This window comes from Acomys minous (genome assembly GCF_964271855.1).
Source record: "Acomys minous genome assembly, chromosome: 4".
Lineage (NCBI taxonomy): Eukaryota > Metazoa > Chordata > Mammalia > Rodentia > Muridae > Acomys > Acomys minous.
Genome location: NC_140486.1, coordinates 43,891,088 through 43,906,802, shown reverse-complemented (window position 1 = coordinate 43,906,802; position 15,715 = coordinate 43,891,088). Strand labels below are relative to the sequence as shown.

Genomic DNA, 15,715 nt, shown 5'->3' with positions numbered 1-15,715 from the left:
TGGTGGCTCTCTATGAGTTCAAGGCCAGCCTGACCTACAGAGTTCCAGGACAATTAGAGCTATCACACAGGCTGTCTCTGGAAAAATCAAAAATCAAAACAACAACAACAAAATACACTATAAGCATTTAGATTAGAGATCTAATAGCGAAAGCTGGGCATAATGGCTCATATCAATAATCCCAACACCTGAGAGGCTGAAGCAAGAAAATTTCCAAAAGTTTGTTGCCAGCCTAGACTACAAAGTGAGACCATGTCCCAGAAAAAGAAGAGAGAAACAGAGATAAAGGCAGAAACACAGAAGTATGACAGCTGAAAAATCAGTATTAATAAGTTGAAAGCTGTCCTCTCCAATGGGAAGTTAAAAAGAACATGAAAGGACAGAGTAAATGGCTTTCTGTTAACTGTGTGTGTGTGTGTGTGTGTGTGTGTGTGTGTTCATGTATATGTATGTGCATGTGCATATAAAAGCCAAACACCATCTTTAGGTGCCATCTATCTTTTTTCCCATTGAGGCAGGGTCTCTCCCTGGCCTGGCGCTGATTAAGCAGGCTGGTGACGTGAACCTGGGATCTGCCTGTCTCCACTTCCTCGGCACTGGCTATCAAGCACGCGCCATCACACAATGTGGGATGCAGGGCTGGAATTCCAGCCTGCTGCTTTGTCTTCTCCAACCTGTTGTGTTATGGAGCCAGCATCTAGGCTGGTGGTGCACTCATACTCCTCAAGCCTCTGCCTCCTGGGCACAGATAGCAGCTGTGTTTTTTGAATTTAGTAAGCATAAATAACACTGTCTCTGAATCAGGGGTCAATATGACTGTCGAAAGTCAAAACTTCAAGGGGTAAGGAGCAAAGCAGAGTTCTATCAAAGGAAGACTAAGAAAGGGAAAAAGGATGCAGCCACAGTGCCAAATCCTAAAATGGCCATTGCTGAACCATCCCCAAAGTTTTCTGCACACAGCAGCTTTGCTTTTTATTTTTCTTGTTGTGCGGGAGGAGCTCTGCTGAGACAGAGTCTGTGTAGCCCAGGCTAGCCATGAAGTTGAGAGCTCCCTACCTCTACCTCCTAAACACCGAAATGGCAGGCATGCACCACCACACACACGTAGGCCTTAGGGCACAACCTCATCCCTATTACAGGGCACGGAAGTTAAATGAGCTGCCAACAGGCCGATTTCCTGCCATAAACTCTACTGTCTTTTTACACAGTGCTCTACTACAGAATGTGCTGCTAATAATATTCTTAGGTCTATTAGTTAACTGCTCCTCCCCAACAGCCTCCCGAGGACAGGCCACCACATACAGTGTCAATCATGTTCTTCTGAATAGTCTTCTTCACATTTTGGATCTTCTGTCCTTTAAATCCATCTACCAGCATTATCTACAAGGACAAGGGGAGGAAACATACAAAATAATTAAAATTTGCTTCAAGTTCCCCTGTGTAGGATCGATCATGGAGCATAGCCGCCAACTCTGAATCCCAGTTCTGCCACCCGCTAGCTGGCTGGCCCCGAGTAAACCAATACTCATTGTGCTTTCATTTCCTCGCCTGTATCTGGAGGCGATACTGCCCCCTTTACAGCATTGTTCTGTGAATTAAGTAAGTTAAATACTGGATCTGGGCAGACGGCTCAGCAGTGAAGAGCCCTTGTTGCTCTTACAGAGGACCTGGGTTCAGTTCCCAGCACCCACATGGGAGCTCACAGGCATCTGTAACTGCAGTTTCTGAAGATCTGACCTCCAAGGACACTGAGCACATATGTGGTGCACATACAGACATGCAAAATAATCGTACACATAATAAATACATATTTTTAAGTAATTTAAGTGTTGGCTCCTAATATCATTCAAAATACTTCCATGGTTTGAAAAAGAATGGTCCTCATAGGCTTGTATATGTGAATGCTTAGTCATCAGGGAAAGGCTTGAGAAGCAATAGGAGGTGTGGCCTTGCTGGAGTACATGTGGCCTTACTGGAGGAAGCGCGTCACTGCTGGTGGGCTCTGAGGTTTCAATAGCCCAAGACAAGCCCAGAGTCTTTGTCAGCCATCAGATCAGATACAAAACTCTCAGCTACAGGCTGGAGAGATAGCTGAGAGGTTAAGTGTACTAGCTGCTCTTCCACAGGTCCTGAGTTCAATTCTCAGCAACCACATGGTAGCTCATAACCATCTATAATGAGATCTGGTGCCCTCTTCTGGCATGCAGGTAGAACACAGTTCATAATAAATTAATCTTTAAAAAAGAAAGCCTCTCAGCTACTTCTCCAATACCACACTGCCTGCATGCCACCACACTCCCCATGAGAATGGACTAAACCTCTAACACTGTAAGCAATCCCCAATTAAATGCTTTCTTTATTAAGAGTTGCCTTGGTTGGCTGGGCGGTGATGGCGCACCCCTTTAGGAGGCAGAGGCAGGTGAATCTCTGTGAGTTCAAGGCTAACCTGGTCCACAAAGCAAGTCCAGGACAGGCAAGGTTATATATACAGAGAAACCCTGTCTCGAAAAGCAAACAATAACAACAACAACAAAAAGTTGCCTTGGTCATGGTATCTCTCCACAGCAATAGAGCACTTACAAAGACAGTACACAATTGACTTAAAAAAAAAATTAAGTATTTTTTGTTTATCTAGGAAAGGAGAAATATAAAAACAAAAAACACTTGCCAGGTGGTGGTGGCACACGCCTGTCATCCCAGCACTCAGGAGGCAAAGGCAGGTAGATCCCTGTGAGTTCGAGGCCAGCCTGGTCTACAATGTGAGTCCAGGACAACAAAGGCTACACAGAGAAACTCTGTCTCGAAAAACAAAAAAACAAAAAACAAAAAAACCCACTCATTGATGTCCTTAAAAACATTCATTTCGGGCTGGAGAGAGGGCTCAGCAGTTAAGAGCACTGACTGTTCTTCCAGAGGTCATGAGTTCAATTCCCAGCAACCACATGGTGGCTCACAGCCATCTATAATGTGATCTGATGCCTTCTTCTGGCCTACAGGTGTACATGCAGGCAGAGCTCTACATACATAATAATAAATAAATAAATCTTTAAAAAAAACCATTCATTTCAATTGTAAGTGGCTAACATGTGACATTTAGCCTCCCCATGGAAATCTAAGGCACATCAGCATGGGCAGAACTGAGAGAGGAGGCTCAGAACAGCTATGTTGTCCTCACCTGGCACTTAGTAGGCATCAACAAGTAAATTAATAGACTGAACAAAGCTTATAAGTGCTGGGCATGGTGGCACACGCCTTTAATCCCAGCACTCAGGACGCAGACGCAGGCAGATCATTGTGAGTTCAAGGCCAGCCTGGTCTACAAAGGGAGTCCAGGACAGCTAAGGCTACACAGAGAAACCCTGTCTTGAAAAACCAACACACAAAACTGATAAGCAAATAATGAAATGCCATCTCTCCAGTCCTGGAAAAGGTTTTTGGTTTCGGTTTTGATTTTCAAGACTGGGTTTCTCTGTGTAGCTTTGGCTGTCCTGAAACTCACTCTGTAGGCCAGGCTGCCCTCAAACTCAGAGATCTGCCTGCCTCTGCTTCCCAAGTGCTGGGATTACAGCAGTGTAGCACCACGCCCAGCAGAAAAGGCATTCTTGATGCAGTCAACCTTTAGAGTTGTAGTGTGTAATAACAGGAAATTTTAAGTATCTCAAGAAACTCATTTCTTAGAGGTCCCCAAAGCACAAAAATAAATAAATAAATAATATTTTTGGAAATGTTTCCAGAAAGGACGTGATAAAAACTGCAAATAGAATAAAATGTGTTTGTCTCTTTCAAGTTAACATGCTACAAAAAACTATGTTGAATTTTTCTTGTTCTTTTCTTTTTAAGTTAAAACTAATAGAAGGAACACCAGAGCATACAACTACAAATAAAAACAATAAAATTATTACTTACACCATCATAAAACCCTCTCAAATACAATTTCTCCTTTGCTTCAGCAAGTTTTTCCCGGTCATTCTGGCTCTGAATTTTCAGCTCATCACAAATGGTCACAGCAGGAAGATTTCCAATCCCTGGGATTTCAAGGACTGGCACCTGCAGAGACCAGGAACACCAGAATGTATTCATGCTGAAAGGCAGACACAAATGAGCTGTGTGGATGTGGTCCCTTTGCCATCAATGCTCTGTAAAGTCGCCTTGGATGTTACTATTACCAGGCAGTGACACACACTCAGTGTTTACAGGCACTAGCTCCCTTCCCTCACCCCCTGCCTCACAGGTCACTGAATAACTAAGGCTGCAAGAAGCAAAACAATGTGAACTATTTTTATAGATGGCTTCAAGTTTATATTAAACTCTCCAGTCTTTCCCCCCCCCCCCCCCCGAGGATCGCATCCAGGGAATTGAGCATGCCCAAGCTCAGTCTTCTAGACTGTTCATCAAAGCCATTTGCTAGTACTAACAGGAAAACAAGAAACACCAGGCAGCCCTGCAAGGTGGCAAAATAAACATCCACAAGTTTGGTACTGCTCAACGTGAACTTTACAATGCAGGAATTAACCATACTAAGGAAACAGGCTTAGTGTGAAACTGATGAGGCTAAGGGCTGTTTGTTCCTGAATTACAGGTACCAGGTGGGAAGAAAATGTATATTGTTAATTTTTCTTTTGCTGTTAATTTACAACAGTAAATTATCAATTAAAGTAAGAAAATTCCTTCTTTCATTTTGAAACTCTACCAGCTGTTATTTTGTTACAATCATGTAAGTGTCACTTTTTTCCCTCTGGTAAAGATGTGTGAAGCCTGAAAAACACTCACATACTCACCGGCTCAAACGGCAAGACCATGTCATCTCTAATTCCATACTTTGTTCGTAAGGCCTACAGAAAATTCATAAATAAATGTTAATGCTCAATTTTGTTACTGATATAATAATAAGAAAAGCAAATTCAATTTTTTTTTTCCTGAGGCAAAACCTTACTATGTAGCCTATGCTGGCCTCACACCCATGATCTTCCTGCCTCAACCTCCCTCTTTCCCGACTTCAAACTTCTCTTCCGTCAGTTGTTCTGCCCACACAGAACAATGCTTACCGCATACCTCAAGAAGGGACCTGTGACCCTTTAACACTCAATAGTTTACTCTAATGTGAATGGCCTTTAGGTGTGTCCAATATTTTGCCACTGTAATACAACTTGCTACCCATATTTAGTTCCCATTAATAGCTACGCAATCAACTTACAAAGAAAATTTGTTTTAAATGAGTTTGTGATTTTTCCCACTAAGCCTCATGCACAGCTATCCTGTGACACATGAAATCCACAGGCCACAGGTTGAACAAGCCTGTAGGAACTGCAGTCAACTGCCACAATGCACACAGACACCAAGACGTCACTCCAGTTAAGGGTAACTCTCGGCTGTAATGAAAATCTACATATAAGAAGTTTTTCCAGGGCGGGGAGAATGAGTCAGTGGGTGAGAGAACTTGCTACACAGCATGAGGCACCTATGTGAGAAGCCGGGCATCCTTGTAATCCCAGAGCTGCAGAGGACAAGAGAATCCTCTGGGACTTGCCGGCTACCAATCTAGTTCCGGGTTTTGTGAGTGACTGTCTCAAGAGTAAAGTGGAGAGTGGTAGAGCAGAACACCGAATGTGCTGAGCTGTCCTCTGTGTGGTGGTGCATACAGCACACACACAAGCTTCTCAAGTCTGTCCTAGAACTAAACTCCAACCGCAGAAACACAAACCCTGAAAAGCAGGCTAGAGACAAACATGTATGTGCTTAGCCTTGCCACACAGTCTAGAGACAAACATATATGTGCTTAGCCTTGCCGCACAGTCTAGAGACAAACATGTATGTGCTTAGCCTTGCCGCACAGTCTAGAGACAAACATGTATGTGCTTAGCCTTGCCGCACAGTCGCTCAGCAGCACCTCACTGATACCGTGCTGGATTTAAAAACGATGACATAAAACAGGCACTTACTTGCTTTTTCTTCAAGTCTCTGAGTGCTGCAAGATCATCCGGGGAATCAGAAGGGACGCTCGTGACCACGCCAGTGCCTTATAAAACAGAGTGAAACCAATTGACACAACAGAATGCGATTAGGGAAGCACTCTAAGAGCAAAGTCTGTACCTTTATCCTCCTTAATGGTGAGCATGGGGAGAACGTAGACCACCTTATAGCACGTCAGGGGAGCAGAAAGGGAAGCCCCGAGGATTTCCTGTGTAAAAGAACAGCAAGAAGATGTAGAAATACAGCCATAGTGACAAAAAGTTAAGATAACATTCAAATTTTAAGGTCAAGAAGCTTCTGCTGAAAACAATACAGGAGTAAGCTCCCAAGATCTACCTCTGTACAAAGCAGCTGCTACAGTTAATGACATGGTGAAAATCACAATGATTTTAGATGTTCTTACAACAAAAATGGGACGTCTGTGAGGTACTTACTGTTTGTTAATTAGCTTTAGCTGGTCATTCTACCATGTAATATTGATATGATAATATATCATATTTCAAAACGTAAGTGTACACAACTTCTGTACTAAGTAAACAAAATAAAATATAGAAAAAGCAAAATCTAGTCTATGATTTTAAACAAATGTTCAAAAATAATTTTAAATTATTATAATACCAAACTCAAGCATGTGATATACTAACATATGCAGTGCTTGTGACATTGTATTTCTTGAGAAAAACAGTACCCAAATGGGCCAGCAAGATAGCTCAGCAGGTGAAGGAACTTGCCACACAAGCCTGACAACCTGAGCTCAATCCCTAGAATCTGTATAAGATGGAAAGAGGGAACTGACTCCACAAAGCTGTCCTCTGACCTCTGTGTGTACTGTGGAACGTGCACCTATGTCCCACCTCATACACCAACAATTATAAATAATTGTTTAAAATACTCATTTCCCTTTTCTTTAAGAAATATGAGGGCCAGTGAGATGGCTCAGCAGATGAAGGCATTGCCAGCAAGCCGGACAACCTTCATTGAATCTCTAGGATCCACATGGTAGGAAAAAGTAACTTCCAAAAGCTGTTCTCCATACACACTGCATGACACGCCTTACGCACATGCATGCACAAAACAAGCAACATGAAAAAGGAAGAAACCTGCCAAACACTAAGTTACTTAACACTAGTAAAACGCTAATGCAGCAGTTCTCAACCTTCCTAATGCTTTGACTCTTTAATACAGTTCTTCATGTTGTGGGGACACCATAAAATTATTTCATTGCTATTTTATAACTATAATTTTGCTACTGTTATGAATCATAATATAAATATGTGACATTCAGAATATCTGATATGGGACCCACCCAAAGGGGTCTCACTCAGGTTGAGAACTGGTACATGAAACCTCTTTCTTTCTTTCTTTTTCTGGTATTGTGTTTTTCTTGTAGTTCTGGCTGTCCTGGACTCACTTTGTAAACCAGACTTGTCTTGAACTCACTGAGATCCACCTGGGTGCTGGGGAAAGCATCTTCAATGACAGAAAAATTAGGTAATAAAAAAAAATACACATCAAGGGCTGGAGAGATGGCTCAGCGGTTAAAAGCACTCACTGTCTGCTCTTCCAGAGGTCCTGAGTTCAATTCCCAGCAACCACATAGTGGCTCACAATCACCTACACTGGGATCTGATGCCCTCTTCTGGCATGCAATCACACATGCAGACAGAGCACTCATATACATAAAACAAATAAAATCTTAAAAGAAAAAAGAAAGTAAAATTCTGCATTTCTGTATAATATAATTATGAATTCAAGTTGAGGTAAAAAACGATATTCCTATTGCCTCAAAAAAAATTAGAAGATGTCACAACACTGGGCCTATCTCCTTCTTTTAGAATATCTCATATCTCACCCTGTAGCTCAGGCTACTGTAGAACTCACAGTGAACCTCCTGCCTCCAATCCTATGAAACTTACTGGGTCACAAAAACATGAACATAGAAGAGGGATGAGGAAGGGCATCATTGGAAAGGGGAGGGGCAGGGAGGCTCAATATGATTGACAATAACTGGCATAATGAAATTTATTATTATGTATAGTTAAGACATGCTAATTTAAAAAATAGCAACAATCCCATACCCAGTGAGTGGTACAGTGTGTAATTCCAACAGCTCAGGAGACTAAGGCACAAGGATCCCAATGTCAGGGAAAATCAGAGGTTGCTCAAACCATCCTGGCGAAGTTAGTGAAAGCATGTTTCAAAGTAGAAGAACTAGAGCACAGCTCAGTGAAGGAGCACCTGTGGAGCACTACTCAGTGACGGAGCACCTGTGGGGCACAGCTCAGTGATGGAGCACCTGTGGGGCACAGCTCAGTGACGGAGCACCTGTGGGGCACAGCTCAGTGATGGAGCACCTCTGGAGCACAGCTCAGTGACGGAGCACCTGTGGGGCACAGCTCAGTGAAGGAGCACCTGTGGGGCACAGCTCAGTGATGGAGCACCTATGGGGCACAGCTCAGTGACAGAGCACCTGTGGGGCACAGCTCAGTGACGGAGTACCTGTGGGGCACAGCTCAGTGACGGAGCACCTGTGGAGCACAGCTCAGTGACGGAGCACCTGTGGAGCACTGCTCAGTGACGGAGCACTGCTCAGTGACGGAGCACTTGTGGGGCACAACTCAGTGATGGAGCACCTGTGGGGCACAGCTCAGTGATGGAGCACCTGTGGGGCACAGCTCAGTGATGGAACACCTGTGGAGCACAGCTCAGTGATGGAGCACCTGTGGGGCACAGCTCAGTGATGGAGCACCTGTGGGGCACAGCTCAGTGAAGGAGCACCTGTGGGGCACAGCTCAGTGATGGAGCACTTGTGGGGCACAGCTCAGTGATGGAGCACCTGTGGAGCACAGCTCAGTGAAGGAGCACCTGTGGGGCACAGCTCAGTGATGGAGCACCTGTGGGGCACAGCTCAGTGATGGAGCACCTATGGAGCACTGCTCAGTGACGGAGCACTTGTGGAGCACAACTCAGTGACGGAGCACCTGTGGGGCACAGCTCAGTGAAGGAGCACCTGTGGGGCACAGCTCAGTGATGGAGCACCTGTGGACCACAGCTCAGTGATGGAGCACCTGTGGACCACAGCTCAGTGATGGAGCACCTGCTTAGCACGAGCAAGAACCTATGGTCAATCCATAGTACTTAAGGAACCAAAAGGGAAGAACAGGTGGGCCACAAGCAGGTCCTGGAAAAAAGTACTTATAGTTCAAGGCCGATGTCCTGAGTTCAATCCCACTCCCATGGTGGAAGGAGAGAACAGACTCCTGAAAGCTGTCCTGTAATTTCCATACATGAGCTATGGCACGCGCATGCGCATGTGCACGTGCACACACACAGACACACACACACTAATAAATTAAAACTAAAAAGAGGGAGCCAGGCGTGGTGCACGCCTTTAATCCCAGCACTCGGGAGGCAGAGGCAGGCGGATTGCTGTGAGTTCAAGGCCAGCCTGGTCTACAAAGTGAGTCTAGGACAGTCAAGGCTTCACAGAGAAACCCTGTCTCGAAAAAAATAAAAATAAAAATAAAAATAAATAAATAAATAAATAAATAAAACTAAAAAGAGGAAGAGCAGGAAACAATGTGCTGTTAATACTGTTTCTAAGAACTTCTCAGACAAAATAAAAACTGATGAGATGTGTGAAAACTGTGCAGTTATAAGCAATCACAAGGAAGCTGGCTGGGTACTGACTGCCAAATCACAGCAAAATATCCTATGCATTTGCGTGTGATATATGCATTGCTGAACCATGAAAATATTTCTGGAAGAGCACACAGGACACAGACATCTTTGAATACATCTGAAAAGGAAACTGTGAGTAAGCATGGCTGTCAGCTACCCATGATGGTGCTGTGGACTGACATCATTAACAAGCCAGGACTCATAGCACTAACAAGCTCTCTGCTGACTTGAAGAGGTACCATTCTTATTTTTCTGTCTTTTGACTTTTGAATCTTGTAAAAGCTTGCAAAATATTAGGTAAGGATAGTGGCTATAATCCCAGGACTTAGCAGGCTGAGCTGGAGAACTATCACATGTTCAAGGCCACAATAGGCTACAGGATAAGACTTTTTTTTTTTTTTTTTTTTTTTGGTTTTTTGAGACAGGGTTTCTCAGTATAGGTTTGGGTGTCCCGGACCAGGCTGGCTTCGAACTCACAGAGATCTGCCTGCCTCTGCCTCCCAAGTGATTAAAGGCATATACCACCACACCCAGCTAGGTTAAGACATCTTACAAAACCAAAAGAAAAACAAAATGGCTAGGACTATAGCCCAGTTGGTACAGTGCTTGCCCAGCATGTACGATGCCCTGGGTTCAATCCCTAGCATCACATAAAACTGGGTGTCATGGCACATGCCTGTGATTCCAGCACTCAGGGATAATGCAGAGACTACTATACAGTAAATACAAAGGGGCAACTACACATAATACATATAAAGCATGCAAACTGAATGCTGGGTTTGGCTGGACACAGAGAATGAATCCTTAGGTCAAGTTCAAGAGCAGTATTTATCACGGGTGAAGTTGGAGCAGAGGGCCCATTGGAGGGCTGAGCTCAGATTCCACATGGCAGGGCCTTCTGGAGAACCCTCGGACAGTTTGTGCCCGAGGGGGGTGTGGCTTAAGTTAATGCACATGTGAGAAGTCAGCAAAACACAAACACCCAGCACACATTATCTAATGTCTACTCTAATTACAAGGGATCCTCATGTTTTTCTAGCTACACTGCTAAGACCTTCCCCAGATTATACAATGAAAATCGAGAGTCTGTTCCCAACTTACCTCTCCCATTAACTCCTTCACAACAGGCACCACTCCATTGTCCTTGGTGAAGCCTTGGTACGACATATTCCTGGCTGCCCTCTGGGTACAGATGAATATGTCACCATTTGCTGTCTCAAACCCAATGTATTTCATATCAGGCCGAACCCAGCAGTTTGTCTGTCCAAACATAGTCTCCGGTCTGAGGGTGGCAGCTACTAAGAAGATATTTTTCCCTTTCAGGCCACTAAGAAGAAAAAGTACATGTTTATATTAAAAATGTGGATCCTCTCAGGACTACCTGATTGTTCGGAAGTGACAGTGGCACCTGCAATCTCAGGACTCAGGAGGCTGAGGCAAGAGCACTAGGCTGCAAGACAAATCCTGTCTCCATGAGGAGAAAAAAAAAAAAGCAAAGAATGCCAGTGTGGTGGCGCACGCCTGTAATCCCAGAACTCTAGGAGGCAGAGGCAGGTGGATTTCTGTAAATTTAAGGCCAGCCTGGTCTACAAAGCAAGACCAAGACAGCCAAGGCTACATAGGGAGCCCTGTCTCGCAAAACAAAAGAGCAAAGGCTGGAGAGATGGCTCAGCGGTTAAGAGCACTGTCTGCTCTTCCAGAGGTCCCGAGTTCAATTTTCAACAACCACTTGTGAAATGAGATCTGGTGCCCTCTTCTGGCATGCAGGCATACATGAGGGTGAAATACTGTATACATAATAAATAAATAAATCTTAAAAAGAAAAACAAACAAGCAAAAAAGCAAAGAGAAAAAGAAAATAGACCATGAAGCAAGAATTTTTAGCAAACCTACCTTAATTTTGATGGGTATGGCTCAAGCACCTTCAGTTTGACTAGGGTATATTCCTGAGGTCCAACACCCTAAACAAATAAACAAGGGAAAGATCTAAGCAAAAGATGTGGACTCAACTAGCTAACCTATGCAGAGATCTGCTTCAGATTTCTGACATGGATTCTTGTACATAGGAATTAATTCTTCCTTCCAACGAAGAACCCTTGATGCGGCCGTACTAAAGAGTATCACAGTGAGGGGGCAGTGGTGGCGCACACCTTTGGTCGCAGCACTCAGGAGGCAAGGTTGGCAATCTCTATGAGTTCAAGGCCAGCCTGGTCTACAGAGTGAGTTCCAGAACAGCTAAGACTACACGCAGAGAAACTCTGATTTGGAGAACAAACAAACAAAAAAAAGTATTACAGTGGCTGGTGTCCCAGATAATCACCTCTCCAGTTTGTCTGTCATGATCCATGCAAGGCTGTCCATCTTTTGGGGAATAGATGGTGTACCTGAAAGAAAGAAAGAAAGAAAGAAAGAAAGAAAGAAAGAAAGAAAGAAAGAAAGAAAGAAAGAAAATACTGTTATATTTCAAGTTATACCATAATCTATCAGTCGGCAATAGACTACAACCCTCAACTGAGCCATTGTCTAAATCTATCACTTAGGCTTTGGTCAGTATTTCTGCAAATGTAGTTATTAAAGTCTCCCCCTTCAAGAAGCGGAACACTAGTGAAAACTACAGATTAACTTTAGCCTTGTGGTAATGAAACAAGACTATGAGATAAATTCACATATGAAGAGTAAGTCATTTTTACTTGATCTACATAATCAAGGTAGAATTTTAACAATTTGTAGAAGTATAAGCTAAAACACAAATAAAATCATTTTGTTAGTGGTTTGCTAGGAATACTGAACAGAATCATCCCATTCTCTCAGAGAAATTAAGACACCAACCAGCAAGAAACTGGGAATGTAGCTCAGTGACAAAATACCTATCAAGGGGACACAAGGCCCTAAGTCCAACACACACACACACAAAAAAGGAAAATAGAAAAATAAAAGACACTGGCAAGGTTAAAGGAAAACAAAAGACATAACACAATAAAAAGAGAATGAAGAAAAAAGAGCAAAAAGATAAGACAGACAGATGATGGATGGATAGATAGATAGGGAATAAGAAAAAATAGGATACAGGTACGGAATTGTAATGCAAGAATTATGACTTTTAGTTTATTATACTGAAACAAAACAAACTCACCGCTTCCCAAATTTAATTTTATTTCTTTCTCTTAATGTTAAAAACTGCCACCTGACAAAAGAATCATAGTAAGGGTTCACATCTGTGGTGATGAAGGAACGCCGCCAGTCTACCTATAGAAAGAAAAGGCAAAGATAAGTTTTATAAGCAAGAATTGTTATGAGTCAATCACTTACCTTTCTACTAAAAGTAATTATTTTCCTTTCTACTTAAAATTAGTTCAACTATTTTAAAAATTCCAGCTATATATTAAATACATATAAATCATTAAAATAATTTGTTTAACTAATAGGCTTTAAAATACACATACTTGCTGGGTGGTAGTGGCCGCACACACCTTTGATCAACACTCAGGAGGCAAAGACGGGCGGATCTCTGAGTTTGAGGCCAGCCTGGTGGTTTACAGAGTGAGTTCTAGGACAGCCAGGGCTACTCATAGAAACCCTGTCTCAAAAACAAAAACAAAAAAACAAAACTACTCTTACACATTAGCTAACATATAACATTTATAATAAATGTAAAAGAAATAGGAAATATGGCCAACATACTCCATTTAAACTTTAGTATCTTCATATTCTTTAAGTAAAATCTCCTTCTACCAATTGTTGATAAATGTATTCTAATAAGACAAATATTAAAGGTTTTTTTCCTCACATTAAATCCCACTAGTTGCCAATCTAACCCAACTTTCTGGTGACATTCAGCCAGAATATACTGTTGTAAGTTTAACCATATCTCTTAAAATGATACAAAGTAAATGCCTTTTACGTTTAACATTGAGGGTGAGGGCATACCTTCAAACCTATTTTCTTCAGATCCTGAACAGCCAGTGGTGGGAAATAATCAAGCCAGTGCTCTGCCTCGGAAAACTTGACGATGTCTTCATCAGAGAGCCCGAGGGACTTCATAATGTCCCACTGGTACTTAGAAGATCCTGTTTTGGCGGCAGCTTTACTCTAAAAACAAACACAAAGTGCATTAAAGCACACCCAGCAACTGCTCAGCATCCCAGGACCGCAGCAACTCTAATTTAGTAATCCCATCTGGAAATGCTGTCTTTCTTTTTAAGAAAGGGTCTCACTGTGTAGCCCTAGCTAGCCTATGTAGACCAGGATCTCTCCTAGGGATCCGCCTGCTCTGCCTCATAAAACACCACCACAGGACTGGGGATAGTGCTGTGCCCACTAGAGGTCCACGAGGAAACTGACACCAGTAACAAGAACCACCGTCGTGACACACTTAGCGCCAAACTCTCTATTTCCTTTCTTCTAATAGCACACACGCCTTTCTTAGCTAAAAATAACTACTCCTGATGCCTCTCTTTTGCAGAGGACCTGGGTTCAGTTCGCACCACCCAGGTGGCTCACAGCCAACCACAACTCAAGCTCCAGGGGATTCAATGCAGTCTTCTGATCTCTGTAGGCATCACACATTCATGCAGGCAAAATGCTTATAAACATAAAAAGAAGTAAATACATCTAAACTTTTTTAAAGAAAAATGAAATTAAAATGACAAGCTGTAGACACTGCCGGCCGACGGGTGTGTTGGGTGAGATGGAATTGTTCTGCATGACAACGGTGACAGGAGCACAGCTTTGCACTGTTCAAAATCTAACTATATATACTTAAAATGAAAGAATTTTACTATATGTAAATTTAATTCAAGAAAGATTTGGAGGGAATATAGAATGCAGAGCTTAAGAAATGTATCTATCTATATTACAAATATCTGACATGGCCATACTAAAAGGGTTGAGGAAAGAGGCAATCTAAACAATTTTGGAAATATTGTGTTAATGAGAATTTAAGGATAAAAGTAACTATACACAAACACTGAATATCATTTAGTTAATAAAACTGTTTCTCTCAAACATCTAAGGTAGCAATTTTGAAACTATTTTATAAGTCCAGTAGGACTGAACAAATAAGTAAACACATGGGATGCAGTGAGAGCCAGGTGCCTTACTGCTGTAGTAAGGAGTCTCAGACTGTAATGACCTCCATGCTGCTACCCTGAGGCCACAGACTGTCACTGTGAATTCACTCGCTTTTTTTTTTCCCTTGGTTTTTCAAGACAGCTCTGTGTAGCCTTGGCTGTCCTGGACTCGCTTTGTAGACCAGCCTGGCCTCGAACTCACAGCAATCCACCTGCTTCTGCCTCCTGAGTGCTGGGACTAAAGGTGTGCGCCACCACGCCCAGCTCAAATTCCCTTACTTTTATGCAAACAGACAGATATAATGTATATACATATATATACATGAAGACTAGGATTAGAATAGAAATGAGTAGTATAGAGGAGAAAAATATATATGAATAATTTCCTTGGTCTTTTCCACAGAAAGGCACAGAAGCAGAAATTCCACAGTAACAATGAGCACACCTCACACTCAGACCTCAGTTTCTAAATACTATTCTTCAGTACAAAAAAATAAAGGCTCCTTGTAGTGAGGGTTTTGGTGTGTTTAAAAGTTCAGTAGTTAGGTAAACCTGTTTTTGTTTTAATCGCAGGTGTAGGATATAAGACTGCTTCAGCAGACTATTTGCCTTGTGCAGGCTCTGAGGAGGCGTGACTTTGCCAGCTGCAGATAGTTTTATTCTGAGGACTGAGAGCCTGGGGTGGGGTGGGGTGGGGTGGGGTGGGGTGAGGGATCCCCCTTGCTGCTCCTGGTGGCTGTTGAAGCAGTCGGATGGAGAACCCTGACTATGAAGAACAGAACCCAATGACCCTGAGGAGCAGCAAGTAGTCAAAAAAGAACTACACCCCCTTTCCCCACTAACCTTCTTTCTCTCCTACCTGGAGTTTGGATGCTGGAAGGGGTTGGGGGGAAAGAAGGTAGAGGCATAAGAAACCAAATAAAATAGATTGAAAAAGTACGCCAACAGCAGCTGATGGTAGAGCTTAGAGCACCTGGTGAGAATATGCACATTCC

The 15,715-nt window shown here is 42.8% G+C and overlaps 1 protein-coding gene across 1 annotated transcript in view; it reads right to left on the bottom strand.

Annotated features, from left to right (window-relative positions):
* LARS1 (leucyl-tRNA synthetase 1) overlaps nucleotides 1-15,715 on the bottom strand; it is a 57,484-nt gene that overhangs the window by 32,671 nt on the left and 9,098 nt on the right. Inside the window, exons 6-15 of the mRNA XM_084778191.1 lie at nucleotides 13,579-13,740; nucleotides 12,785-12,897; nucleotides 11,972-12,035; nucleotides 11,545-11,612; nucleotides 10,753-10,978; nucleotides 6,091-6,178; nucleotides 5,940-6,016; nucleotides 4,779-4,832; nucleotides 3,907-4,047; nucleotides 1,303-1,380 (exon numbers count right to left, since the gene is read on the bottom strand). Coding sequence (XP_084634317.1) covers nucleotides 1,303-1,380; nucleotides 3,907-4,047; nucleotides 4,779-4,832; nucleotides 5,940-6,016; nucleotides 6,091-6,178; nucleotides 10,753-10,978; nucleotides 11,545-11,612; nucleotides 11,972-12,035; nucleotides 12,785-12,897; nucleotides 13,579-13,740 — 1,071 coding nt within the window. The remainder of the gene's footprint in view (nucleotides 1-1,302; nucleotides 1,381-3,906; nucleotides 4,048-4,778; nucleotides 4,833-5,939; nucleotides 6,017-6,090; nucleotides 6,179-10,752; nucleotides 10,979-11,544; nucleotides 11,613-11,971; nucleotides 12,036-12,784; nucleotides 12,898-13,578; nucleotides 13,741-15,715) is intronic.